Source organism: Bubalus bubalis, chromosome 2 (genome assembly GCF_019923935.1).
Source record: "Bubalus bubalis isolate 160015118507 breed Murrah chromosome 2, NDDB_SH_1, whole genome shotgun sequence".
In the NCBI taxonomy this organism is placed as follows: Eukaryota; Metazoa; Chordata; class Mammalia; order Artiodactyla; family Bovidae; genus Bubalus; species Bubalus bubalis.
The window spans coordinates 48,667,379-48,695,193 of record NC_059158.1 but is presented as its reverse complement, the minus strand read 5'-3'; the positions used below and the strand labels follow the sequence as shown (position 1 = coordinate 48,695,193).

Below are 27,815 nucleotides of genomic sequence, written 5' to 3'. Positions count from 1 at the left end.
CGTGCAGCGGAAGCGCGTGCAGCGCCTTCCCGGCCGCCTCCTCGCGCGGCCAGGTAGCGCCCCGCGCCCCCTGCGGCGGACGGCTGGCGGCGGGGCCCCGCGCGCGCGTGCGCACCGCGAGCCCGGCGCATGCTCGGAGCGCGGAGGGGCCGGGCTGAGCGGGGGCTGGGCGCCCGCTCCCGGCTCTTCCCGGCGAGGTACTGAGCACCACCCGTTCCGAGCCCTGCTGCCAGTAAAGTTCCCGAAGCATCACAGTCACCCGTAAAGAGCGAAGAGGGCACGAGCCGGCCGGACGCCCAGCCGGGGGCCGGCGCGCGCGGACGCGGCGAGGCGGCGGTTGCGCCGCGCCCCGGAGGAGCTGTGGCGCCGGGCGGCGGGCGGCGCGGGGAGGGTGAGTAGCGGCTCGCGCCCGGGCCGGCGGCCGCACTCCTCGCCCTCGTCGCGGCCCGGGGCCTGCGCAGGGGCGCGGCGGGGCCTCCAAGCCGGGCGCTCGCTCCCACCCGGCCGCCGCGCGCACGCCTGGAGCCCCCGGCCCCCGTCTCCCCGCCCCTCCCAGCGCCCCAGTCTCCCCGCGCTCCTGGCGCCCCGCGTGTCCCCGGCTCCCTCGTCTCCCCGCGCTCCCCCGGCCCCCGCGTCTCCCCGCGCCCCGGTCTCCCTGGACGTGGCGGGCCGTTCAGTGCCGGTCGGGGATGGTTGGGAAAGGGCCTCAGCCCACCCTGGCTTCCAGACCGGGTCCAGGCAGCGGGCCCCTCCCTGCCCGGCCGCACCCTGCCCGGGGTGTTGCCGGGGCGCCCCTGGAATACGGATGAACCGGCTGCGCGCTCCCCTTGACACCGGGCGCGGCAGAGTCGCTTCCCATGGGGCCCCCAGGCTCGGGACCCTTAGAGTGTGATAGGGGGACAGCTTCACTGTCACGGCCCGGGCAAGTGACTTTACAGTCTGAGAAGGACTGTTTACGTCTCTATATTTCATACAGGTCAGGATATCTTCCAGGTAACTTCGGTGAACCTGAGGTTTTTCATGTTTAAGTATAATCATAACGTGTTCATTGAAGTACAGGCAGTGATGGAAAAACCACTGTTTTGATCATTGAGTTAACTCTTCCTTTTCTAATGTATTGGACTGCTGTTGATTGTAAACTTAAACTTGGGAATATAACACATATACACAGTATTACTGTCAAGCTTTTAAGATATTATACTTAGAATTATACTTTCTAAGAACTTGATTGTGTTGGTTCTTTTTAGTCTGTAGAGACGTGAGTGGCTGATGATAATCACAAAGGTCAGCCTGCCTGTGTTAAGATCTAATTCCACTTATTTTTCTTTATATTTTATTCTTTTAAACGTTATCATGTGATAAAGTGGACTTTGTTGGGGAGTGTGCAGTTCTGTGAATTTTAGATTCATGTAACCACTATAATAGAATATGGAACAGTTCTGTCACCTCCAACCACTCACGCTGTCTGTCCTCTCATAAACTCCCCCTTATTCCAACCCCTGGCAATTACTGATCTTCTCTAGAATGTCATGTAAATGGAATCGTACAACATGTAAGCTTTTTTCACTCAGTACAATGCCTTTGAGATTCCTTCAAGTTGCTGCATGTATCAACGTATCCTTTTTTGTTACTGAGGAGTATTCTGGTAGATGGATATGCATCCGCTGGAGGACGTTGGATTGTTTCTAGTTTATGGTGACTATAGCTGCTGTAATCATTCCTGTGCAGGTTTTTGTGTGAACATAAGTTTTTGTTTCTCTGCTGCTGCTGTTGCTGCTAAGTCGCTTCAGTCGTGTAGGACTGTGCGATCCCATAGACGGCAGCCCACCAGGCTCCCCCGTCCCTGGGATTCTCCAGGCAAGAACACTGGAGTGGGTTGCCATTTCCTTCTTCAATGCATGAAAGTGAAAAGTGAAAGTGAAGTCGCTTAGTCGGTCCAACTCCCAGCGACCCCATGGACTGCAGCCTTCCAGGCTCCTCCGTCCATGGGATTTGCCAAGCAAGAGTACTGGAGTGGGTTGCCATTGCCTATCATCAGCCAAATGTTTGTGGGGCTTTTTGGAAAGTAAAAGAGAGAAAACTTACCATAGGAGTTTTAAGACTTTCCAGTCAAGGGAAATTCATGCTACTGCTGCTGCTAAGTCGCTTCAGTCGTGTCCGACTCTGTGCGATCCCATAGACGGCAGCCCACCAGGCTCCCCCGTCCCTGGGATTCTCCAGGCAAGAACACTGGAGTGGGTTGCCATTTTGTTTCTCTAGGGTACTGCTAAGATTGGCGTTGTAGGATCACATAAAGTATGTTTAACTTTATAAGAAACGGTCACACAGGTTTCCAGAGTGCCTATCATTTTGCATTCTCACCAGCAAAATGTGAGAGTTCCAGTTGCTCCACTTCCTGTCTAGCACTTGGTGTGGTCAGATTTTTTAATTTAGCCATTCTGATAGGCATATAGTGGTAATGGCAACCCACTCCTGTATTCTTGCCTGGGAAATCTCATGGACAGAATGTGAGCCTGGTGGGCTGCAGTCTGTGGGGTCGCAAAGAGTAGGATGCAGCAACGGAGCCCAGTGTGTCTTTAACTAATGGCCAAAGCTGTTGAGTATCTTTTTGTGTGCTTACCTGGCATATATAATCTTGGGTGAATATCTGGCCAAGACTTTTACCTATTTTTAAATTTGGTAGTTTCTTATGTTGACTTTTAAAGGTTCTTTATATGCTCTGGATACAAATTGTTAGGTATGTTTTGCAACTATTTTCTTGCAGTCTATAACTTGTTTTATTGTTTTAACAGGATCTTTCACAGAGCTGATATTTTTAATTTTGATGAAATCTAATTTATCTATATTTCCTTTTGTACATCTTTTGGTAGCATGTCTAAGAATTTTGCCTAATCCCAGGTCAAGAAGGTTTTCACCTTCTAGATATTAAAGTTTTACATTTAGATCTATAATCTATTTTGAATTATTTATATAAGGTGTGAGATTTAGGGGAAGGTTTACTTTTTTGCATATGAAGTCCAGTTGTTCCATCACAATTTGTTGAAAAGACTGCCTTGTCTCCATTTAATAGTTTTGCATTTTTGTCAAACATCAATTAGCTGTATTTGCGTGGGTCTATTTTTGGGCCCTCTTTTGTATTGGGCCTGTGCTGTGTTGATTTCTGTATCTTTCTCTTTGCCAGTATCACTCTTTCTTCATGAATGTAGCTTTATAGTGTCTTAAAATTGGGTGGTATGATTTTCTCCAACTTTCAGTCAATTCAGTCAGTCAGTCATGTCTGAATTTGATTCATATCAAAGAATTTCGTTTTGGGAGGATGCTATTGTAAATATCATTTAAATTTTTTTTGGCTTCAAATTGTACCTTGTTAGGATATTAGAAATACAGTTCAGTCTTATGTGTTACTCTTGTATCCTGTGTCCTTGGCTGAATTCATGTACTAGTTTCAGGATTGTTTGATTCCTTGGAGAATCCATAGACAACCATGTCATCTGTAAATAGGGATAGTTTTTCCCCAGTCTGTAAGCACTATGTATATTTTTGTTGCTATTGCTCTGGCTATGCCTAATGATAAACCGGAGTAGTGAGAATGAACATCCTTACCTTGTTCTCACTCTAAGGGGGAAAGCAGTCTGTCTTTCAGAATTAATTAAGTATGATGTTAGCTGTATGTTTTTCTGTGTGTTTTTTTTGATAGATGCCCTTTATCAGGCTGAAAAATTCCCCTTCTCTTTCTAGTTTGCTGAGAAATTTTCTCACAAATGGATGTTGAATTTTGTTAAATATTTCCTCAGCATTAGTTGATATGGTGATGGGGTTTTCCTTCTTTACTGTGTTAATGTGGTGGATTGCATTGATATTTTAATGTTGAAACAGCCTTGCATTCCCAAGTAAAGCCTATTTGGTCCTAGTTATTCTTTTTGTGCATTGCTGGATGTGATTTACTCATATTTTGTTCAAGATTTTTGCATTATGTTCATGAGGGGCTGTCTGTCTGGTTTTCTTTTTTGTACTGTCTTTGTGTGGTGCTGGTATCAAGATAATGCTGGCTTTATAAAATAAGTTAGGGGATGTTTCCTTCTCTTCTATATTCTGGGGGGATTGTGTATCATTCTTGAAATGTTTGGTAGAATTCTTCAGTGAAATCACCTGAGCTTGGAGCTTTCTTTTTGAGTTTTTAAAGTTACAGATTTTATTTTCCTAATAGTTATATCAATTTTATTGATTTCTTCTCTTTATTATTTCCATCCTTTTGCTTGCTTTGGGTTTATTTTGCACTTGTTTTTCCAGTTTTTTTTTTTGTTTTTTTTTTTAAGGGTCAGATTTAATTCTTTGGTATAAGCATGAAACTGTTATTGATAGCACTTGTTTTTCCAGTTTTTTTGAGGTGGGAGCTTAGGTTATTGCTTTGAGACTTCTTCGTTTCTAAGGTAAGCATTTCAGTTCAGTTCAGTTCAGTCACTCAGTCGTGTCCGACTCTTTGCAACCCCATGAATCGCAGCACGCCAGGCCTCCCTGTCCATCACCAACTCCCGGAGTTCACTCAGACTCACGTCCATCGAGTCAGTGATGCCATCCAGCCATCTCATCCTCTGTCGTCCCCTTCTCCTCCTGCCCCCAATCCCTCCCAGCATCAGAGTCTTTTCCAATGAGTCAACTCATCGCATGAGGTGGCCAAAGTACTGGAGATTCAGCTTTAGCATCATTCCTTCCAAAGAAATCCCAGGGCTGATCTCCTTCAGAATGGACTGGTTGGATCTCCTTGCAGTCCAAGGGACTCTATTTAGTGCTGTAAATTTTCTCTCTCAGCACTAAGTTAGCTGTGTCCAACAAATTTTTGACACTTTGTATTTTCATTTTATTTCAATTCAGTTATTTTTAAAATTTCTCTTGAGCTTCTGCTTTGGCCCATGGATTGTTGAGAAATCTGTTTTTAGTTTCCAAATGCTTGGAGACTTTCCTGTTATCTTTCTGTTACTGACTTCTAGTTTGATCCCACTGTGGTCTCTTTATTTTAATTTTTTTGAGGGTTGTTTGATGGCCTAGACTATGTCCTATCTTGATACATGTTCAGTGGGTGCTTGAAGAATGTTCTGCTGTTGTGTGGACAGCTCTATAAATGTCAATTACATTCTGATATTTTTATGGTGTTTTTATAATTTCATTTTGTTTTATCATGTTTTCTAGTATTTTTGGGTATTTCTTTGTGTAACTTGTTTAGCTGTGTAGATAATGTATCACAGTCTATTGGTGTCAGCATTTTACAAGCCCAAGCGAAGTATAGAAACCTTACCTCCCTTCACATCCTTTTGTCCTCTCCCATGTATAAAGAATTGTCTTAAATGTGTTCTCTACCTATATTGAAAACCACATCGAACAGTATTATGATTTTTCTTTCAACTGCCACATGTAATATAGAACATTCAAGAGGATAAGTCTTTCTGTATTTATCCATATTTTTGCTTCTGTCATCTTTCTTTGGTTCTGATATTTTAGGTTGTTTTAATAATTTAATTATGTCTTAAGTGGAGACCTAGAACTTGTACTTTAACAAGTACTTTTAGATGCTTCTTAAATCATGCAAGTTCATGGAGCACTAGAGCCAGTTACTGAGTCTCCATTAGGGACAAAGAAAGGAATGCTCTTCACATTTCAGACATGTTTTGTGTAGTGGTTGTATAAATGAATTTTTGGTTCAGGTAGCTAGAATATAATAGTTAAGTAGGTAGGAACTTGAATAGCATTAATAATTTTAAGAAATGTGAAAAAATTAGCCCTCTGTTCTAAGGGTCTAGACAGTTCATTCAGTCTAAAATGCAAACAGTACACGTACTACTGCTTCCATTGTGTGAATAACTATAACTAGTCTGAAAGTAATGGAGAAGGCAACGGCACCCCACTCCAGTACTCGCCTGGAAAATCCCATGGACGGATGAGCCTGGTAGGCTGTAGTTCATGGGGTCGCTAAGAGTTGGACACGACTGAGCGACTTCACTTTCACTTTTCACTTTCCTGCATTGGAGAAGGAAATGGCAACCCACTCCAGTGTTCTTGCCTGGAGAATTCCAGGGACAGGGGATCCTGGTGGGCTGCCATCTATGGGATCGCACAGAGTCGGACACGACTGAAGTGACTTAGCAGTAGCAGCAGTCTGAAAGTAAAGAAAAAAAGTATGCTGTAAGATTATGGGTAATGGATTCATTGTAGCCTTAATACTAAAGTGCTGTAACTAACGAGCTGGATGCTGTCACTTGGTTGCATAGTATTACACAAGACCTACCTTTTGGGTGCGGATCTAGGGTTGTTAATTATCACCTGTGAGGATGATGAGCAGTTTCCTTAGACTTTGTATTTGTTTCCCATTTGGTGTTAACTATGGAGGATTTCTTCTGGTATATGAGACTACCATTTTTTGAATGCTTAACTTTCACTGTGCTAAGTGCTTTATATGTATCAATCAATGATCCTGTGAGGTTAAATATCTTCAGAAAACTGAAGCTTGAAGAGGATAAGCAATAACTTCACAAAGAGCACAGAACCAGTAAAAGGCAACTTTAAATCAGGCCTCAACTCTAAAGCCCATAGTCTTTATCGGCTAATTTTTGTGAAAGGCAGAATCTACTCATTTATCACTACCTGAAAGTCATACATTGTGCTATTGATAAGGATTCAAAAGTGAATATTATTGTCTCTCTTTTCAGATAATTTAAGTTAAATGAACAGAATGGGGAGGGGGGCCCTTCATCATGGAAACAAATTCTTGGAATTCAGTTTGATTATTTCTTGATAAAATAATTATAGCTTATTTTTATGTCATGAAAAGAATAATTTCATTTTAAACCACAGGTTTGAGAGAGAAGATCTGATCACCTGGAATTAAAGTTGGCACAGAAACCTTTTCAACTCCAAAAATGTTGGAGGAAGATATGGAAGTGGCTATCAAGATGGTGGTTGTAGGGAACGGTGCAGTTGGAAAGTCAAGTATGATTCAGCGGTATTGCAAAGGCATTTTTACAAAAGACTACAAGAAAACCATTGGAGTTGATTTTTTGGAGCGACAAATCCAGTATGTACTTGGCCACTTTATCCTCTGGGTTTTGGTTTGTGAGCAGTGTCGGATGACGGTGTCGGAACGACGGTGACTGGTTACCGCACAAACGCTAGGCGTCCGGCGGCAGCGATGTTCAGTCACTCCCTCCCTCGTGTGTCCTCACCGTCTTTCTCCCCCGTCCTCCATCTCTCCCTTTCCTCTCTCATTTTTCTTCTTTTTTGCTACCCTTCTCCCTTCTCTCTGTTTCTACTTATATCTGTTTTATATTTATTGGTGGCACCTCGGGCACATTTTTAAAAGTTTTACTGATGATTTGGTTGTGTTGGGCCTCAGTTGTGGCGCACGGACTCTGGGTGCAGCACGTGGGCTCAGTCGCTCCGTGGCTTGTGGACCTTGGTTCCCTGACCAGGGTTAAGCCCGTGTCGCCTGTGCTGCCAGTCGGATTGTTAACCACCAGGCCACAGGGACATCCCATCGTGGGCACTTCTTAGATAGAAAGTAGTGCTTGATTCTGCTGAGATTTCTGTCCACAATTTTATTTGGAAGGAAAGTTAACTTTCACAGTAATTTTCATCTCTTATATATTAAGGGATCTGTTTGTATAATCTTCTCTTTTTAAAACTGGACAGGACTATGTAGAAGTTAGAGAATTAATAATTTATTTTTACTTTAAAGAAATAAGAGAAGGATTTGAGGGGATTAAATACGTCTGTGAAAAGGAAATCCAGTTCTAAAACACATCAAAGTAACAGTTTTTGTCCTTAGTCCTGAGAACTTTTGAGGTTATTTTAAATTGTAGGAGACAAACTAAAATTTATCACAGAGAAATAAGTAACATTAAACAAATCTGACGTAACTGTCCCAGACACTAGCATCAGAGATAATTGTGTTCATTGTTGTAAAAATTGTTGAATTTATAATCTGTTCACCCTCTTTCTAAAAATATTTCTGTTTTTGCTTCCTTTCTTAGGTGTCTTAAGAGGATTCATTTTAAATCTTGATGATGTTTATTTTTGTACTTGTTATCTGGACCAAATTAATATTTTAAGTATATAGTTGACCCTCATTATTTGTAGATTCCATGTTAATATTTCAAGTATGCAGTTAGTTACTTCTCATTATTTGTGGACTTTGTATGTTCAGATTCACTACTTGCTAAAATGTATTTGCAGCCCCAGACTCGGGACCCCATTAATGGACACGCACAGAGCCTCAAAACATTTGCGTCACCTGCACACACAGATCTGGTTGAGGCTGAACAAGACGACCTCCATCTTTTTGTTTCATCTCTCATAAGTACATAAGTGGCCTTTTGCTGTTCTGTTTTTGTGTGTCTTGTTGGTTTTGCTGTTTAAAACGGCCCCAAGCCTAGAACTGAAGTGCTGTCTGGTGAGCTGTGATGTGCCTCATGGAGTAGACACATGTGTTAGATAAGCTTCTTTCAAGTACCAGTAATAGTGCTGTTGGCCATGAGTTCAAAGTTGATGAATCAACAATATATATTAAATAAGGTGTCTTTAAACAGAACAGTGCGGAAAAAGAAGTTATATATTGATTGGTTGATGCAGTTGTAACCAGGAGCTTGAAGGCCCCTTGCTGGGTATTTTCGCTCAGCTGTGGTTCAGGACTTGCTGACTGGCTGTTGGCAGTGGCTGTATAAAAGGACTGCTGCCTGTAAGTAAGACGGCGGGTGCACGCAACAGTCAGTGTCTGCGTTAAGGGGCCCGCGCGCAGTGAGCTGCTTCGTCCTCTCTCTCCGGTCTCCGTGTTAGAGTAGGGCGGCCGGAGGCGGCAGCTGACCTGAGGAAGCTCTCTCAGGACAGGCCAGGATCCTGTGGACACCAGCCTCCACAGACGCTCAGTTCCATGTACAAGATGGCATAGTGTTTGCATTTAACCTTCACACGTGCTCCCATAGACTTTCATTATCTCCACATCACTTATAACATCTAATACAAGGTAAATGCTGCGTGAGTAGTTGCTGGGCACATGGCATGTTCAAGTTTTGCTTTTTGGAACTTTCTAGAGTTTTTCCCACATATTTTTAAAAAATAGTTTTATTTATTTCTGGCTGTGCTGGGTCTTTGTTGCTGAGTGGGCTTTTTTCTAGTTGCGGTGCGTGGGCTTCTCATCGAGGAGGCTTCTCATGTGCGGCACTAGGCTCTAGGGCGTGACTTCCGCGGTTGTGGCGCGCGGGCTCGGAAGTTCCGGCTCCTGGTTCTGGAGCACAGGCTCCATAGTGTGATTTGCAGGCTCAGTGGCTCTGCTGCCCGTGGGATCTCCCAGGATAAGGGATCGGACCCATGTCTTCTTTACCACTGAGCCACCCGAGAAGCCCTCCAAATATATTCTGTCTGTGGGTAGTTGAATCTGCAGGTGTGGGCCCTTCTGATGCTAGTCCTAGAGCCACCTCTATCTGTGACTGTTGTTGAAGGAAGAAACACAACAGGTAACTCCAAATCGTGTAAAGTGACAGCGTTAGGGGGTGTCTTTCACCCTTTACTCTCACTGTGGTTAATGGTATCAGCACTAAAAAGCACTTAGACTTTTTCAGATTGACGCCCACAATGTAGTTTTAATACCTCCAGATTTTAAAAATAAAGACATTTCCTTTGCATATAAAATAAATTCATCTCTTGTTTCAGAGTTAATGATGAAGACGTCAGGCTCATGTTATGGGATACAGCAGGTCAGGAGGAGTTTGATGCGATAACCAAGGCCTACTATCGAGGTAAATTGTGGATGTCTTTAGTCTGTTTGGATGTGTTCTTTTGGCTGAACAAAAAATTTTGCCTTTTTTGTTCCCCATAGAAGGATTTCTCTTTAAGAATATTTAAATTAATTCCAAAGTATTTTTGAAAACCCCAGGCCCTTATTCTTATAAAGATCTCGTTGGGTGGTAAATAATACTTTATACTATAGACTGTTTGTGTCTGCCTTAGAATTACATGACTCATATAGGCACTCCCAGACCTAGTAAGTCAGAAACTATGAAATGTCTTCTCTGACTCCAGGGAAATGACTCTGTAGTCAGAGAATGGAAACTACTATAAGAAAAAGGAAAACTCCGGCAAACAAAATGGCATTTTGTTATGACATTAGTGTGTGTGGGTAAAGCCTTTTCAGGGCTGCACAAATTCAGAGAAGTATGAGGTACAAGTGAAAGGAAAGAGCTACCATGACAGGATCTAAGACTAAATTGTGGGCAGAATTCCCCTTTTTACCTATCTAGCTTTTTTCTCTAAATTCTCAGTATATAATGTATTCTTTTTGTGAGAAATAAATAGGTTGGTTTATTTCTTTTTAAGCTTTTAACACTGTGATTTGTCAGTATTACTTTTTCATTAGTGTGGTTATTTTTTGAGAAAGTAATTACCGTTATGTATTTCTAATAAGACAAGTTTGTGTGAGTCTACAATTATTTCAAAATAAAGTTAAAAAAAGAACTGGTCAAATGTGAAAAATGATTTTATTTGTATATGAATAAAAAAGAGAAAATGTTGCAATTGTACATTAAGGATATCATTTGGGTCCCTAATTTAAAGAAAAAGACCAGGTAGCTAAAAATATTTTAATTTCCACTGCAGTTGAGGTTATAATCCTTTTTCCAGTTTTTGCCATAAGACTGTGTTCATTATTATCTTAATTTTTTTAACATGGCTCATCGAGTTTGTCACAGACTTCTTGTTTTAACTTGTTCAGTTTAGTTCAGTCGCTCAGTTGTGTCCAACTGTTTGTGACCCCATGGACTGCAGCATGCCAGGCTTCCCTGTCCATCACCAACTCCTGGAGTTTACTCAGACTCTTGTCCATTGAGTCAGTGATGCCATCCAACCATCTCATCCTCTCTTGTCCCCTTCTCCTCCTGCCTTCAACCTTTCCCAGCGTCAGGGTCTTTTCAAATGAGTCAGTTCTTGGCATCAGGTGGCCAAAGTATTGGAGCTTCAGTTTCAGCATCAGTCCTTCCAATGAACATTCAGGACTGATCTCCTTTAGGATGGACTGGTTAGATCTCCTTGCAGTCCAAGGGACTCTCAAGAGTCTTCTCCAACACCGCAGTTCAAAAGCATCAATTCTTTGGTGCTCAGCATGCTTCATGGTCCAACTCTCACATCCATACATGACTGCGGAAAAACCATAGCTTTCACTAGATGGACCTTTGTTGGCAAAGTAATGTCTCTGCTTTTGAATATGCTATCTAGGTTGGTCATAACTTTTCTTCCAAGGAGCAAATGTCTTTTAATTTCGTGGCTGCAGTCACCATCTGCAGTGGTTTTGGAGCCCAAGAAAATAAAATCTGTCACTGTTTCCCTTGTTTCCCTATCTATTTGCCGTGAAGTGATGGGACTGGATGCCATGATCTTCATTTTTGGAATGTTGAGTTTTAAGCCAGCTTTTTCACTCTCCTCTATGACTTTCATCAAGAGGCTCTTTAGTTTCTCTTCCTGCCCTAAGGATCATGTCATCTGCATATCTGAGGTTATTGATATTTCTCTTGACAATCTTGATTCCAGCTTGTGCTGCATCCAGCCCAGCATTTCTCATGATGTACTCTGCATATATCATCCATTTCTCTTTCATATGTTTACAAAAGACATTCTTTGCCAGAAACTAAAAAGAGAGCCCGTAATTATTAGTATTTACATCTTAATGGAAGGACTGACTGATGCTGAAGCTGAAATTCCAGTACTTTGGCCACCTCATGTGAAGAGTTGACTCACTGGAAAAGACTGATGCTGGGAGGGATTGGGGGCAGGAGGAGAAGGGGACGACAGAGGATGAGATGGCTGGATGGCATCACTGACTCGATGGACGTGAGTCTGAGTGAACTCCAGGAGTTGGTGATGGACAGGGAGGCATGGTGTGCTGTGACTCATGGGGTCGCAAAGAGTCGGACACAACTGAACGACTGAACTGAACATTTTAATTTACTATGGGTGATACTCAAATTTCTTTTCCCTTTGTTTCATTTGGACTACAAGGCTTTAAACAGATTTAATCTCCCTGTATTTAATGTTTTAAAGCTATCATAAGTGTATACATAGATCTGTTAAAAGCTTTTCTTAAAATGTAACTTTTTTTAGCCAGCTCTGTTAAAATGGCAGAGGGTGGATACTGAACCAGGTCTTAAGCCTTAGCTTTTTTCCCCTCACATCCCTATTTGAATTAAGGAACAAATAGTGGCAACATTATGTCAATTTGACATATTGGACATTCTTTTATGCTTTTTTTTGAGGCTCCATAAGAATGCTTTTGGCTACTGACAGCAGAAAATAGATTTCAGACTGACTTATTTACCGTCTGTTGACTTGTTAGTGGGAGTAGCTTTCAGTTGCGGTTTGTTGGGACGGTAGCCTCGCTAATCTCCGGGCTGGCACCCTCCCCATGTGGGGTTCCTCCTCATGTTGATTTTCCTCTAGGCTGCAGGGTTACAGTGCTTTGTTCACATCCTTGGGGACCCAAAGTTACTTCCCACAACTGTGCATCAAAAGTCCAGAGCTTTTATCTGATCAGACCACCTTTGACCAGATTACAGTAAGAAGTCAGAGGAAGGTGATTAACTTAATCGGCTTGGTGCATATGTGGCCCCCTCCAGGGCAGTAGGGTTGGCTGCCTAAACTGTAGGCTGCTGTTCAAAGAGGGAGAGGTGTTCTTAGAGGCAGGGGCGCAGGATGACAGTTGGCACCAGGTAACATCTGCTTCTAGTGTAGATTCCAGTGATGATTTAATTAAGCAGAAATAAAGAGTAGGGAGAAAAGGTAAGGTGGGCAGAATGAGTTCAGATGGAGATTCAGTGACTGAAACACTATGCCTTAAAAAATTATGACCTACTAATTTTTATTCTAAAAATGTGTTATTCAAGATACATAAAAATTATATTTAAAAAAAATTACTATAATTCATTTAAAAGACCTATTACAGCACGACTGTTGCTCCAGGGGATCAGAGTACTGGCTTAATTGCACAGTGAGGCATGTGGAAACATGATTTCCTTGTCAGTAGGTTAGAACAGAGCGCAGATCATATTAGGAAGTCTTTAGCATCCCAGATGACTCCTCTTAAACTCTTAAGAAAGTCCACCCTTGGCAATAGAAACCATACTTAGAAAGTTGCATACAACATAAAAGAGATTTTCATTACAGTTTTTTACTGTGACTTGGTTCTCAGGAAAAAAAAAAAAAAAGGCTTCTGACTAAATATATGGAAATGAGGTTTTAGACTTAAGACCTGTTATTTGAGATTATGCACATAAATAGCTGAGTGCTAGGAATTGATGCTTTTGAACTAGGGTGTTGGAGAAGACTCTTGAGAGTCCCTTGGACTGCAAGGAGATCCAGCCAGTCCATCCTGAAGGAAATCAGTCCTGAATGTGCATTGGCAGGACTGATGCTAAAGCTGAAACTCTGATACTTTGGCCACCTGATGCGAAGAGCCAACTCATTGGAAAAGACCCTGATGCTGGGAAAGATTTAAGGCAGGAGGAGAAGAGGACAACAGAGGATGAGGTGGTTGGATGGTGTCACCAACTCAGTAGACATGGGTTTGAGCAAGCTCTGGGAGTTGGTAATGGACAGGGAAGCCTGGTGTGCTGCTGTCCATGGGGTTGCAAAGAGTCGGACATGACTGAGCGACTCTACTGAACTGACATAAGTAGAAGAAAACACTTATTTTCTTAAAAAAACACTTTATTTCACAAATATAAATGAATATAAATTGCTGGAAATTGAATAGCTCTGGACAAGAAACTGGTTGTAAGTTATAATTATAAACACAAGAATTAAGGAATAACAGAATTAGATTGCAAGTGTCCGGTTTGTTTTGAAGTTACATGAGCATGGAATCTGTGACAAATTGGTTCATTGAATAATTTGTGTACTTTAGGTTATAAAGTGTCAAAAAGAATAGGGGCCAGCATTTTAAATTCTTAGTAATATCTATAATAGTGTTTTTAAAGCCTTGTGATTCCGACTGGCCTTTTCCAGTGTTCTCTAGAGCGGTGTTTCTTCAACTTGCTGTGCCCAGGAATCCCCTGGGGAGCTCATTAAAATGCAGCCTGACTTCCCTAGATCTGCGGGTGGCTCCAAGAGCCTGCTTTCCCACCGCCTCCCAGGCGGCACTGATGCTGCTCAGCAGCCACTCTGGACCAGCCTGCAGACCATCTTGTAGTATCTGTCAGTGGTTTGAGGACAGAATTAACTCTGCATATTATGTATCTTGGAGAGTATTTTCTGAATTGTATTAAAATATGGTGACTTTTTTGGAATGATCTTGTTAATGAGGAATAAACACTTGCTATTGGTGATCTTGTCATTGACACCAGAAATTTATTCAGAGCTCCGTATTCTGATCTGTGCATAAGTGAGGTAGTCTATTAACTGTTAGAAGTGATCCATTTATGGGTGGTTTACTGTTATCTATGATATTGAAGAAACTTTTCCAGTGCTCCAGTTTTTAGGAAGTACTGAAGGTATGTTGAATAATAGGAAAATAAAGGTCTTTGTAAAATATATGGATAGTACTGAAGGTATGTTGAATAATAGGAAAATAAAGGTCTTTGTAAAATATATGGATAGAAGACACTAGCTGCCTTTCAGTGTCAACAACAGAGAAATTAAAACATTAACTTTACCAAAGATGTTTAGCACTAACAGAGCTAGAGTTGGAGGAAGAAAAAGAATGGAGAGCAGCATGGGGTCATCTTATTTTATTTTTTTATGGTCATTTAAAAATTAAATGTAGTTATAATTGATATATGGCAGAAAACAACACAATATTAGAAAGCATTCATCCTCCAATGTAAAATAAACACATTAAAAAAAGTAGTTACAATTGTTATGCTGGAGAGGCATCACTCCTGAAGGTAGGAAAACGCAGCTCTGTGTCTCGCCCCCTCTTTATGTGTGCATGGATGGAGGAGCCTGGTGGTCTGCCATCTGTGGGGTCGCACAGAGTCGGACACGACTGATGCAGCTTAGCAGCAGCAGCAGGCGGTAGGAGGAAAAGGCCTTTCCTCGACAATACCCTCAGCTCATGTCTCTTCTGCCCACTCTTTCTTTAACTTTATATTGGAGTGTAGCTGATTAACAGTGTCATGATAGTTTCAGATGAATAGCGAAGGGATTTAGCCATGCATGTACATGTACCCATTCTCTCCCAGACTCACCTCCCATCCAGGCCAACTCCTGGTCACTCTTAAATAATTTTTCTCAGCTGCCTCAGTGATTTCTAGTCATAAACATATCTCAATTAAGTAGTAGGAATAGCCAGATAATGTAAGTTAAATCTCTTTTTCTCTGGGACAGGCCTTGTGGTCTGGGAGGGGAATGCGGATGGCTTCACTCCCAGCTCCTCCCGAGCGGGCCAGGCCTTGAGGCCCCTGGAGCGGGCACGGAGCAGGGTGGCAGGGTGGTGTGGTGCCGGGGCCTCTGTGTGCCGATGGTGGCCGGTGCTTCTCTGGGACTTTGTCCTGTCTTCCTCGGTGCTTCCCGGTCTTGGGGGACAAATGTGCCCTTGATTCTGCCCGCTGACTGCCTTTTTGTGGGAGTCAGTGCTGCACGGCCATCTTGCCTGGTGCCAGCTCCCAGTGCCCCGAAGTGGCCCTGCTGGACGTGGTTGAAGTGATCCGCTGGCTTACGTCCTGCGCGTGGCTCAGCTCGGCCCGCGTGAGACCCTCGCGCGCTGTCGCTGCTGCTGTGGGTGGAGGCACAGTCGCCCCGCAGAGGCAGCTCTTCTCTGCTGGTGCCATCCGCTTGGATGCGGGCAGTGCTGCTTTAAGGAAATCCTTCGAGAATCTTCTGCCTTTCCACTTCTTCTCAATTCTTAAAAAAATCCTTGAAGAGCTTAAGGGAGTTCCAGACTTGTATAATAGCTTTGTAGCCATTTTCTCTGTAAGTTTGGCAAATAACGATCTTCTCACACACATTTTGGAATCTGGTATTTGTCATTTGTTTTGTCAGTACCTCAGTCAAAATTCTGTAAGAGTCTTCTTTTAGTTTATTTTTTGTATCTTTTAGAAAGGACTTTTTTTTGTTTGTTTAGCTTTTTGGGTTTTCCGTAGCCATGAAAGACGCTTACTCCTTGGAAGGAAAGTTACGACCAACCTAGACAGCATATTGAAAAGCAGAGACATTACTTTGCCAACAAAGGTCCGTCTAGTCAAGGCTGTGGTTTTTCCTGTGGTCATGTATGGATGTGAGAGTTGGACTGTGGAGAAAGCTGAGCACCGAAGAATTGATGCTTTTGAACTGTGGTGTTGGAGAAGACTCCTGAGAGTCCCTTGGACTGCAAAGGAGATCCAACCAGTCCATCCTAAAGGAGATCAGTCCTGAGTGTTCTTTGGAAGGACTGATGCTAAAGCTAAAACTCCAATACTTTGGCCACCTGATGAGAAGAGTTGACTCATTGGAAAAGACCCTAATGCTGGGAGGGATTGGGGGCAGGAGGAGAAGGGGACGACAGAGGATGAGATGGCTGAATGGCATCACTGACTCGATGGACATGAGTCTGAGTGAACTCCAGGAGTTGGTGATGGACAGGGAGGCCTGGCGTGCTGCGATTCATGGGGTCGCAAAGAGTCGGACACGACTGAGCGACTGAACTGAACTGAACTGAGGGCTATTCAGTTGTTCAGTAGTTTCTCATTTAAAATTGGATAATTCTACTTTTCTCCTTTGGTTTGATACTCACACATTCTTTTTATTCTTAGGGTGATTCCCTTTAGCTTAAGATTCTGTCTTGGCTTACAAACCTGCCTCCACACACACACACCCACCCCCACACACACACGGGGTGGGTGTGGGGTGTAGAAGTGAGAATCCAGGGAAGGAAGGAGAGCCATCCTCAGAGGGTGCAGTGATGAGCCGGTTACTGCTGCAGGCAGCTGGGTGCCCACCCTAGTTAGGGGCCGGGGAGACAAGCTGAGGTTTTTACCCTCCCCCCCTCCTCCCCAGGCGTCAAGGCCTCACGGGGTGCACTAAAGCAGGGGTCCTCTGAGGCCTAGGCAGACGGGCACCCCTGCAGCCAGTGCTGGAGGTGAGAGGGGGACCCCCAGCTCTCCTGCGCCCACCTCCCTGTGGATTGATCGAGTCCAGGTCCCTCTTCCTCCTCCTCAGTGGGCACTGTGCCCCTTCCCAGTCCTGTGGGCTCTCTCCGCACAGCCCCCCACTAAAGAATTTTGTTTTATGGACAGACTTTTATACTTTGATCCTTGATTTTTTAAAAACAAAATTGTGCTTTTCTTAGTTAATCATCCTTACTGCCCTTATCTCTGGCGCTATCTGCTTAGATTTTTGTTGTTTGCTGGCTGTTTTTGTTTTGTTTACATACTTCTCTGAATGTTTGTTTGTTTTTTGTGACTGAAAGCTTGTATACTTGGAAATACCCTATTGGACCCTCAAATTTAAATGACACTTGACTGGATATAAAATTCTATGTTTAAAGCTAACAATTTTATTAACAAAGAATGGTTTCTTAAAGTATGAGTAAATAATGTTCTATTTATAGTTTAAGTAAATATGAGAGTTAAACATAAATTTATTGTCCAGTATGCTAGTGTGATCGCTTCAGTCTCTTTCTCCTTCAATTCTGAGGAAGTCTCGGGGTGTGTCTTATCAGTCTGCCTGTCCCCTAGCCCTGAGTTTTGCATAACGGATTTATTCTTTGGTTTCAAGCCTGTTGTAGTGGAGGGAAGCATCTGCTTTTCCGCCATAGTGAACTGCCAGGTTTTCCTTCATTAATTGTTCTTTGGCTTTCTACCAGATTCCCTCCGGGGATGAGCAGCTCTGTTTTGGCCTCAGAGTGTCCTGGTAGCCCGGTGTTTGTGTCTGGCTTCTGAGTGGCAGGAGACTCTAACACCTGAGGGCCTGGGAAGGAAGGCGCAGCAGTGAGGAGTCCTCTGGCTCAGGAGAGTTTTCTCTTGTCGCCTGCTTTTGTTACCAGGCTGCCTGATTCAAGAGCTAATCATTTGTCAAAACCCTCTTCCAGAAGATTGCTGCTTATTTTTAAAATTAGATATTATAACTTAATATGATAGTTGATGATTAAAATATTGTCAGTGAGTATGATATGGGAATTAAGTTGAACAGGATGAAAAACTAAAACTTTCTTCTTCTCTATTATATATAAATATTTTACTCTTGGCACTGCACTGGTTCTTTGGTGGGGCACTGGCTTCTCATTGCTGTGGCTTCTCTTATTTGGAGCATGTGGGGTCAGTAGTTCCAGCTCGTGGGCCCTAGAGCACGCAGGCTTTAGAGTTGGAGCATGTGGGGTCAGTAGTCATAGCCCGTGGGCCCTAGAGCACGCAGGCTTTAGAGTTGGAGCATGTGGGGTCAGTAGTCACAGCCCGTGGGCCCTAGAGCACGCAGGCTTTAGTAGCTGCGGTGCTTGAACTTGGTTGGTCCTCGGTATGGAATCTTCTCTGACCAGGGATTGAACCCCTGTTGCCTGCATTGGCAGGTGGATTCTTACCCACTGTGCCACCAGGGAAGTCTGGCATTGGTTCTTAAGTTGTGTTCTTCAGCATCATTGGTATTCTCCTAAAATAAAATAATACAGATTTTTTTAAAAATAAATAGAATGAGAAAATTGTGCTTTTTCTTAAATCTGCACTGAAGGAAATTAAGAAAAAAGTGACAGAGATTAACAGGAAGAATTTGGCAACAGCCTGTTATTCATGGCTAGTTTACTGTTCTCTCTGGCTCTTATGGTATCATTAAACGTATTAGTATTTTGTGGTATTTCGCAAGGAATGTGTATAATTTTGAGGGCACCTTGACACTTGCACAAATTTGAGAACCACTGTTCTTGGTAAAAATTGGTTCTTTGAAATGGAAAATAGAGTTTATATGTTAAAAAAATAAGCAGTGCTACAAAGATGAGTTCAACATTTACTTACATAAAAATCATTTTGAGTACATAAAAGTTGCCTGCACCCTGCATAGGACTGTTTCATTAATGTAAATAACATTTTTATTTTGTGACCTTACAGGAGCCCAGGCTTGTGTGCTTGTATTTTCTACCACAGACAGGGAATCTTTTGAAGCCATTTCCAGTTGGAGAGAGAAAGTGGTGGCTGAAGTTGGAGACATACCAACCGCACTCGTACAAAACAAGATCGATCTCCTGGATGACTCTTGTATAAAGAAGTAAGGTGGCTATTGTTGAGGGGGTGGTGGTAATTCTAGAAAGATAAAACCTATTTTATTTCTTTGTATAGACTTACAAAAGACAGGTTATACTTTAAATTTTCTGTGAGCTATTGTGTGACTGGTTTGAGTTTAAACAAGTTGACACTGAATCAGAAGTAAAGAAAATTAAAGGAATACATTTTGGAGGCCCTTTTAGAGTTCAAGGTCCTTGCAACTCAATCCAACTCTTTGTGTGAAGTCAAATCTAGACAGAGTATGAGTATTAACTCTATATGTTCTAGTATCCAGCATAAGTATGTTGATGAGTTTAAATAGGTAAGCAGTTTAAATTCACACTGTTTTGTATACTCAGTACCATTATGTTCACATGTGTGAACAGCATTTGGCATCCAGATAATTTCTCTCTGTAAGTATTAGTTTATTGCATTATTAACATTTTGCTGACTTTGAAAATAGTTGCTTGGTTGTTTCTTACCTTACCTTATTTTTTTTGGTATGTTCATTAGTCATCTGATGCTGTGTAACAAATTAGCCCAAAACTTAGTGGTTTAAGACAATGAATGTTATTTCATAGTTTTTGTGGGTCAGGAATTTGGGAGTGGCTTAGCTGGCTGGCTTCATTTTGGGTGTTTCATGAGGTTGCTGTCAAGATGCTGCTGGGGCCTTGTGGTCACTGGAAGGCTTGACTGGGACAGGGGGTCTGCTGTCAGGCTGGCACCCTTGCTTCGGTCCAGGCAGGAGGCCCCTCTCTTGAGCTGAGAGTGTCCTTATGGTGCGGCAGCCTCTGTCCCAGGCATGTGATCCCAGAGAGGGAAAGGCAGGAAAGCCGCAGTGCCTCTTAGGGTGCTTATGAGGGACTCGGAGTCACACACTGTTGTGTTATTGATGACACAGACCAGCTTGATTACAGGGAGGGGTAGTGTGGGCGGAGGAGTCACTGGGAACCCTTTTAAAGAATCAGCAGCTGTAATGAAACTAGAATTAGGGGTCCTCTCTCGGAGACACTTCAGCATACTGACTTTGGCTCAGGCAGCAAAGTAGTTTTGTAGCCAATAAGAGTCAAATAGGTAATGCAGTTAAGACTCTGGGAGTGTAATTAAATTCAAGTGTTTTTAAAAATGGAAGAGAGAAAATTAAAGTATTAGATAGATAAAAGTGATATTTAACTATTCTAAGACTAGAATTAGTGACTTTACGGAAAAGTGTCTTTTACAATTACAGTGAGATGTTTACCCCCCAAAAGCAATGACAACTGAAAATCCTCCTCGGGCACTGACCCCACCTTGACACTGACCCCCCCCACTCCAGACACTGACCCCCCCCCCGTCGGGCACTCACCCCACCTCAGACACTGACACCAGCCCCCCCCAGACACTGACCTCCCCGCCTCAGGTACTGACCCCCGACCTCGGGCACTGACCCCCCCCCCCCCCCGCTTCGGGCACTGACCCCCCTCAGGCGCTCACCCCACCTCAGACACTGACCTCCCCTTCAGGTACTGACGCCCCCACCTCAGGCACTGACCCCCCGGCCTCGGGTACTGACCCTCCACCTTGAGCACTGAGCCCCCCTCCCTTCGGCACTGACCCCCCCCTCAGGTACTGACTCCCCACCTTGGGCACCGACCCCCACTTCGGGCACTGACCCCCCCCCCTCGGGCACTGACACCCCCCCGTCCCTCCCCGGGCACTCATCCCACCTCAGACACTGACACTGCCCCCAGACACTGACCTCCCCGCCTCAGGTACTCACCCCCCCACCTCGGGCACTGACCCTCTCGCCTTGGGCACTGACCCTCCCCTCCTCGTGCACTGACTCCCCCCTCCTTGGGCACTGACCCCCCTCAGGCACTGACCCTCCCCCTCAGGCACTGACCCCCCCCTCAGGCTGTATGCAGTAAATGTAGTAAAACAAGTGCTCAGAAAGTATCTTTACATGCATTTTTTTTTTAACTTGATGTGTAGTGAGGAAGCCGAGGCACTGGCAAAAAAGTTGAAGTTGAGATTCTACAGGACTTCAGTGAAGGAGGACCTGAATGTCAGTGAAGGTAAAGTGCCTTCTTAACACTAATGGCAAGACGTTTGTTTTTTCTTCTTATGCCTTTTCACTGTGTGGTTTGGAAATCATGTTTGTATTTTTTTTGGAGGGGGGGTGGGATTGTCTGATTAACTTTTTTTTTTTTTCTTCTTTATTTTTTTTATTTTATTTTACCTTTACAATATTGTATTGGTTTTGCCATATATCAAAATGAATCCGCATTCATGTTTGTATTTTTAGTGTTTTTATTTAGTTTTGCTTGCACCAGCCTTTGTTGCTGTGCAGGCACTTTCTCTAGCTGTGAGGAGCGGGCTGCCCTCTGGCCGCGTTGCACGGGCCATTGTGGAGGCTCCCCTCGTCGTGGAGCACTCTTGGGCGCAGGCTCAGCAGCTGTGACCACAGGCTTAGTTGCTCTGTGGTACATGGAATCTTCCCCAACCAGGAATCCAACTCGTGTCCCCTGAATTGGCAGGCGGATTCTTACCCACTGTGCCACCAGAGAAGTTCTAGAAGTCTTCTTTGTAATGAGAATAGGATTTTTCTCGTTGTTACATGTCATCAAGTAGTGTAAAGGCTTGATGCTGCTCTGGGTTTGAGTCCTTAGTTATTTATTAATGTCTTTGAATAGTTTACTCTAAAGCAGACTTCCAGTGGGCTTTTGTTCTGTTTTTTATCTTTAAAAATACAGCTGAGTGTGTGTGTGAGTATGTATGTGTGTTTTTCAAGCGTACCTTCTAAAGTTGCTGCATTGTCCTGGAACACAGCAGTGGACACCCGCTAGGTAGTTACAGCAACCTTAACTTGTATTTCCTACTTTCCGGGATTGGAGGAAGATGATGGTTATTTTTCTCATTCTGGAATTGCTACTTATTTTGTTAGATTGCAGCTTGATTGTTGCTTCAGTGTCCCAGGTAATACTTCTCACCTAAAGAAAGAGGCACCTTTTTAAGACTGAGTCAGATTAGTGTTGCTGAATATTAATTACTGTTCAGGTATACTTAAAACTAAAGAGCCAATGACTACAGTGTTATTTTATTTCTTTACTAATAAAATGCGTGTCCACTGTGTATTTATTGGTATTACCATCATAATTAGGTATTACTCAGATAATTTTTAGAAGTTGAATTTTTTTCAACTCATTTGTATACTTCTAATTTTAAATTTGTTTCATAAATATTATAATAAGTGATGTAAAATAACAGGTTTTATGTGCATAGATTATACTGATCTGGCAAGGTTTCTGGTTTTGTTTTCATTCCAGTTTTTAAATATTTGGCTGAAAAATATCTTCAAAAGCTTAAACAACAAATAGCTGAGAATCCAGAATCAATGCATTCAAGTAGTAACAAAATTGGTAAGTACCCAGAAAGTTTTAGCCCCATGTTTACCTGGCAAATTTATTTTCCATTCATTATCATATTTACTTTAAAGGATACAAAGGATACAGTATGCTCATTTCTTTAAAGAAATGTGAGATTATTAGGAGTATCAGCAGTCTTATTAAAGGTATATTGAGTTAAAAGATTTTACCTGAGGAATTTTCTAAAGGTCTCTCCTATTTGACTTGACAGTTGCCCTGTCTCGGCACCTTTTCCCTTTCCTGCCGCCTTGTTTAGTACCCAGCCTGATTTTAGCATGCGATGCCAGCAGAGTGTCGTGCTCGCCAGAGAGCAGGGACCACCTGCCCGTGTCTTGACTTTGGTCGGTGGATTTCTGGGAGGACAGGTACTAGTCCTGTCCTAAGGACCCTTGCCTGCACCCTCACCTACACATTCACACACGACATTTTCCTGACCTGTTTTAACTTTTCTTACTTCACCTTTTTTATTGCCTGTGTTCCTACTGTCAGACCCCGCACATGCTCCGACCCATGCCCGGGCTGTAGTGCCAAGCTGCTGTTGTGTCTGGTCTCCTGGGCCCACCCTGTCTCCTCCAGTCTGCTGACTAGAACCCTTTGCTAGATCCTGGTTGTGGAGTACATTGAGTGCAGGCTCGCCGCCTCCCAGCATTTGAAGACCGTGTGGGCCATCCTTCCTTCGCAGCCTCATGCCCCCTTCCATCACATACCTTGTTTACTGTTCCACTGAAGGCCCGCTGTTTCTTGAGTCTTCTCTTTTGCTCATGTTGGCTCTTCCGTCAAGAATGGCCTCCCCTTCCCATCTGTCTGGAACTGTGCATCCTTCGAGGTCTGTGTCCGAAGCTCTTGACTCTGGCTGGAGCACGGCCTTCACTTCTCTTAAACGATCAGAGACCTGAGTGCAGGGACTGTCCAGGGCCCAGTCCCTCCTTCCTGTCATTTGTCCTTTCTTACGAGTTAGATGTGGTTGACCCTTCCTTTGAGCTATCTGTGGGACCTCGCGTCTCTCTTGTGACACCTAACGTCGTGTCCTGCAGCATCGCTGCACCCCTCCGAGTGTACGCCTCTTGGGCAGGAACAGTCTTGGCTGTCATGGTATTGCCCAAAGTGTCTGTGGCAGTCTTGTGTATCACGGATGGTAAATAGCTCATGGATTGGAGATTACATTGTGGGACCCTCATAGTGCAAAATGAAAACTGTAACAGTTGAAAGTTTTTCTTTAGTTCATCCCTTTTGTCTTCTCATCACTTTGAGGATCTGCAGACCATTTGGCCATTGTTTTAGCCTGGAGAGAAACATCTGCCATCACTGCCAGCTCTTACATGTGTGGCGTCTTTATTAATATGACATATAACAAGACAGATGCTATTGAGGAAGTTCTATGATGTGAAGTTAGTAAGTGAAGCTATTAAAGTGATCCTACAGATTTCAAATTTCAAAAACCAGTTGTTACTGAAAAGAGGCAGAGGGATGTGCAGAGAGTGTCGCCTTTGGGCAGCAGAGGCAGGAAGGCCTCCATGCACTCTTGACCCCACGTGTGTGCCCAGCAGTGCTCTGCGGCTCTGAGGGACTGAGAGGGACAGACTTCACTGCCACCCTCCTGGTTCTTTTTGAACTTGAACTCTCTTATTGTCTATTAAAAATGGATGAAGTGAAAACAAAAGCTTCATATTGTAAATACTTGCAAATGTCGCTAATTTACTAAGAAGCTGGGAGCACAGTCTGAGTAGGTGAGCCTGCAGTCCATCAGTGTCAACATCTGTATTGTCCCTCACTTTTTCCAGGGGTCTTTAGCACGTCTGCTGGGAGTCACTTGGGTCAGAATTCAAGTACCCTCAATGGTGGAGATGTCATTAACCTCAGGCCCAACAGACAGAGGACCAAGAAAAACCGAAATCCTTTCAGCAGCTGTAGCATACCCTAACAGGCCTCAGGGAGGAGGAAATGGAATTACATTGTGCAGTAAGACACGTCCAGCTATCACGGTATGTTACACAGTGTTTCGCAGACTTTGCACCTAATTGGCTGTCTGAAAATTCACAGACTTAAACATTATTCTGCAGTGCTTTTCAGAATGGAGCAAGATCTCTGAAAAATTACTGCCCTGTGGACTCATTTTAATTTTTTTACATTAGACGAAGCTTCTCCTGTTATTGAAGGAATGATATAAGAAACATCAAAAACAGGTTTTGCTGAATTTGAAATGCAGAAACACATAAATGCCTAAATATATTGGTATAGATTTTAATATTAGGGGTCAAGGAAAGATAGCAGGCGTTCTTTTTCTGAAATTGGTCATCTAGCTTTTCTGGGAAATAATATTGACTCTGAATACTTACAAGAATAATATTGAAAGGCGAGCCCTAATCTTGCCAGACTGCATTAGTGTGTACTTTATGATGTTAGTTGTGCAATGTCTGTATATGTGGAACATGGAGGTGTGTACACACAGATCCCTGGTTCTGGAGTAAAGGAAGCTATGTGCAGTGTTTAAGGAAACATGGAATCTAACTTGTTCATTCATGAAACCGTTTATACACTTATGTGTATGTTCTAAGTTTTAATTTTCAAATGAGAAATTCCAGATATTTTGCAAAATGAGGTTGACTTTAAAAAGTGCTTTGTGCCAAAAATCTCATACCTAATTCTCAGTGCTTTACCAGAATTTATACTGTTGGTAATCTCTTTTAAAAGCAGCTTTCCTCTCTAACAGGGTAGATGAAAGAGGAGTGTAAGTGCGTTAGTGCTGGAGCCCCTCCCAGGTGGGCCTGGTCACGGGATCTTTTCCACGTCCCTGCACGTGGGTGGTGGGCTCGAGCTGGCAGCTGCAGGACCCCTGCCCTGGGCAGCGTGGCCACCCCACACCCGGCGCCTTTTGCTGTTGACAACACAATTCTGAACTTTTAGGATTATACTAGCAATTTTTTTAAACATACAAGAGGTGATTTTCTTTGTCTTAAACCACATTACCGATTTTATAATGCCCTGCAACTCTAAAGCTTCTTTTTGTTTACACATTTTTGTATGTTTTTTTCAGATTATAATTTTAAAATTTCTATAATCTTCAGTTTGTATAGAACTTTCTCAAGAGCTCTGTCAGCACCAAACACAAAGTAATTGTAGCAGAGCATACATTTTGTGGTTTGGACAGTAGCTTTCCAATGCAGATAAATAATTGCATGAACTGTACTAAAAGTGGTTATCATTCATCAATGACTTGTTTTTAACCCCTTGCAACATATACCTGGTCTTACAGGATTTAAAAATATGTGAAAATAACTTTTCTTAGAAAGTGTGTCACATTTTTAATTATTTGTACTAAATGCATAATGTCTTATATATTCCTTTTATATGTTTTCTCTTTTTTTTAAGTCTGCCATCTGCACCACCCTCATCCCCCTGTCCAGATTAATGTTGAGAACAGAATAGAATTTTTTAGGACATGTCTTTAAATGGTCAGGAGTGAATGTTTGCTTTTCATAATATTGAAATAATCTGGCATTATCTATTTCAAAGTAATATAAAATCTTTATTTTTATGTCACCAGTTGTCACCACTCCCACTGCTGGCAGTGGGGTAGGTGTTGGGAGAAAACCCTGTTCCTGACGTTGGGTGCCCACTGGCAATTCATCTTCCCTTTTCTACTTTCTGGAAATACAGTCCCTTTAATTTTTGCACAAAATATATTTTTCAGCAGTCTTTATAGCAGAAAAATCATATGATATAAAATGTTGTAGTTCTATTTCACATTAATTAAATGTGGGTAAAAGTTTGTTATTTTTCTATATAAAAAATGTGCTCTCTGATGATGGTTGCAGTTCCCTTGATATCTGTAATATAATCTTATGTAGTTTTATTTTTTTAAGGAGAACTGGGATCTTTGTTACACGTTTGAATTTTTAATTTGCAATTCTGTATTTTACCTAACCATAATTGGTTAATTTAAATAATTAAATAGGTCCCCAAATCAGTCCCAAGTTACTTTCGCAGTTTGTAAAATCTTCAAAATTGACACTACATTTTTTTGCTGAGACCTTTAATTCTTTTAAATAACTACTAATTTCTGAACCGTGGCTGCTGAAGAAATAAGGCCCCACCCAGGACACTGTGCATCTGTGCACTGATACGCTTTTCTACATCGTGGCTGGTCCTCAGCTGCGGTGTGGTTGCCTTGTCTCAGAATGCTCAGGATTCCTTTTCTTCTTTCAGTCTGCCTATTGAATTAATAGCATATAGAATAGCCCACATGAAGCAACAGAATTATATTAAATCAAGCTAAATGGTTTCCTATTTATCTGCCCAAAGTTGACAACACTCATGTACTTCTTAAAAACCGAGTGAAACTAACATTACCAAGACGAGCCCGTCCCACCATGGCCTGAGCACACGCTGGTCTGGGTGTCCCCGGAGCTGGCAGTGCCATGCGTGGGCAGGATCACTGAAGGGCCCCTCTGTGCCTGGAGTCCAGGCTGGGCTCTCCTCTGAGATCCTGGACTTGGCTGCAGGACCGGACATCCCAACTTAAAGACTGTCAGATTCTTGCCTCCTTTTAAACACCTTTCAAATAGTTGACTGGTAACTTGCTGAGGTACTCCCCGTCACTAGGGTGTGTTTTTCTGGAAACAAAATGAACTGATCGGTGAAAATCTGTCCCACGTGCAGTCATCTGGAGAACAAGGCAGTCCTGGGCTGAACTGGAGTGAATGGGAAGGGGAGGATTCCCAGATGCTGAGAGTCTTTGAGAACTTGAGGAAAACCTGGTTGTCTGCTGATAAAGAAAAAGATGGAACAGAAAATCTTTTATCTCATAGTGAACCTGATGATAGCAAATGAGCTTGACAAATCAAGAGACTTTGCTACATTTATCAGTAAGAATTAATGTCTCCCATGAGAAGAGAGATTTACGTAAGGTGGACTTGGGCTGGCATTGAAACTACCATGAATGTCCTCAGAGTATAACTGCTTTTTATGAAAAGACATATAAATACATAAAACCAGTCTGGAGCTTGAGTGTTTTTTTTTTCCCCCAGTGTGAAAAAGTACCTACCTTTTAATGAAAACTGCATGTGATATATTCATCTTGAAGTATTTGGGGAAGGGGAAGTTTGTGTGTCAGTAACCACTAGCAGATCGTCTATAGTTGCGCCAAAAGAATCATCAGTACACTGGTTATCCTTGTTAGTGAACAAAATGCAATCTAAATAAAGGCATTTCATATGGA

The 27,815-nt window shown here is 42.9% G+C and overlaps 1 protein-coding gene across 2 annotated transcripts; it reads left to right on the top strand.

Annotated features, from left to right (window-relative positions):
• The first annotated feature begins 179 nt into the window (after nt 1-179).
• On the top strand, nt 180-27,592 carry RAB23 (RAB23, member RAS oncogene family). 2 transcript variants are annotated; one of them, XR_006546333.2, is made up of 8 exons: nt 180-391; nt 6,847-7,066; nt 9,697-9,782; nt 19,041-19,197; nt 21,165-21,247; nt 22,499-22,591; nt 24,379-24,579; nt 27,257-27,592. XR_006546333.2 is itself a non-coding variant. In XM_025272475.3 (7 exons), the coding sequence occupies exons 2-7, from the start codon at nt 6,912-6,914 to the stop codon at nt 24,516-24,518; spliced, it is 714 nt and encodes a 237-aa protein (XP_025128260.1). In that variant the 5' UTR covers nt 180-391; nt 6,847-6,911; the 3' UTR covers nt 24,519-27,592. The 2 variants fall into 2 exon arrangements, 1 of the variants encoding a protein (XP_025128260.1); XM_025272475.3 differs by having other exon boundaries at nt 24,379-27,592.
• Nucleotides 27,593-27,815: the final 223 nt, after the last annotated feature.

Excerpts from the sequence above, each read along its gene's own strand:
- RAB23 (XM_025272475.3), top strand. The coding sequence starts at position 6,912 with ATGTTGGAGGAAGATATGGAAGTGGCTATCAAGATGGTGGTTGTAGGG. Across the intron at positions 7,067-9,696 it reads TTTTTGGAGCGACAAATCCA|AGTTAATGATGAAGACGTCA; the intron begins GTATGTACTTGG and ends CTCTTGTTTCAG. Across the intron at positions 22,592-24,378 it reads TTCAAGTAGTAACAAAATTG|GGGTCTTTAGCACGTCTGCT; the intron begins GTAAGTACCCAG and ends CACTTTTTCCAG.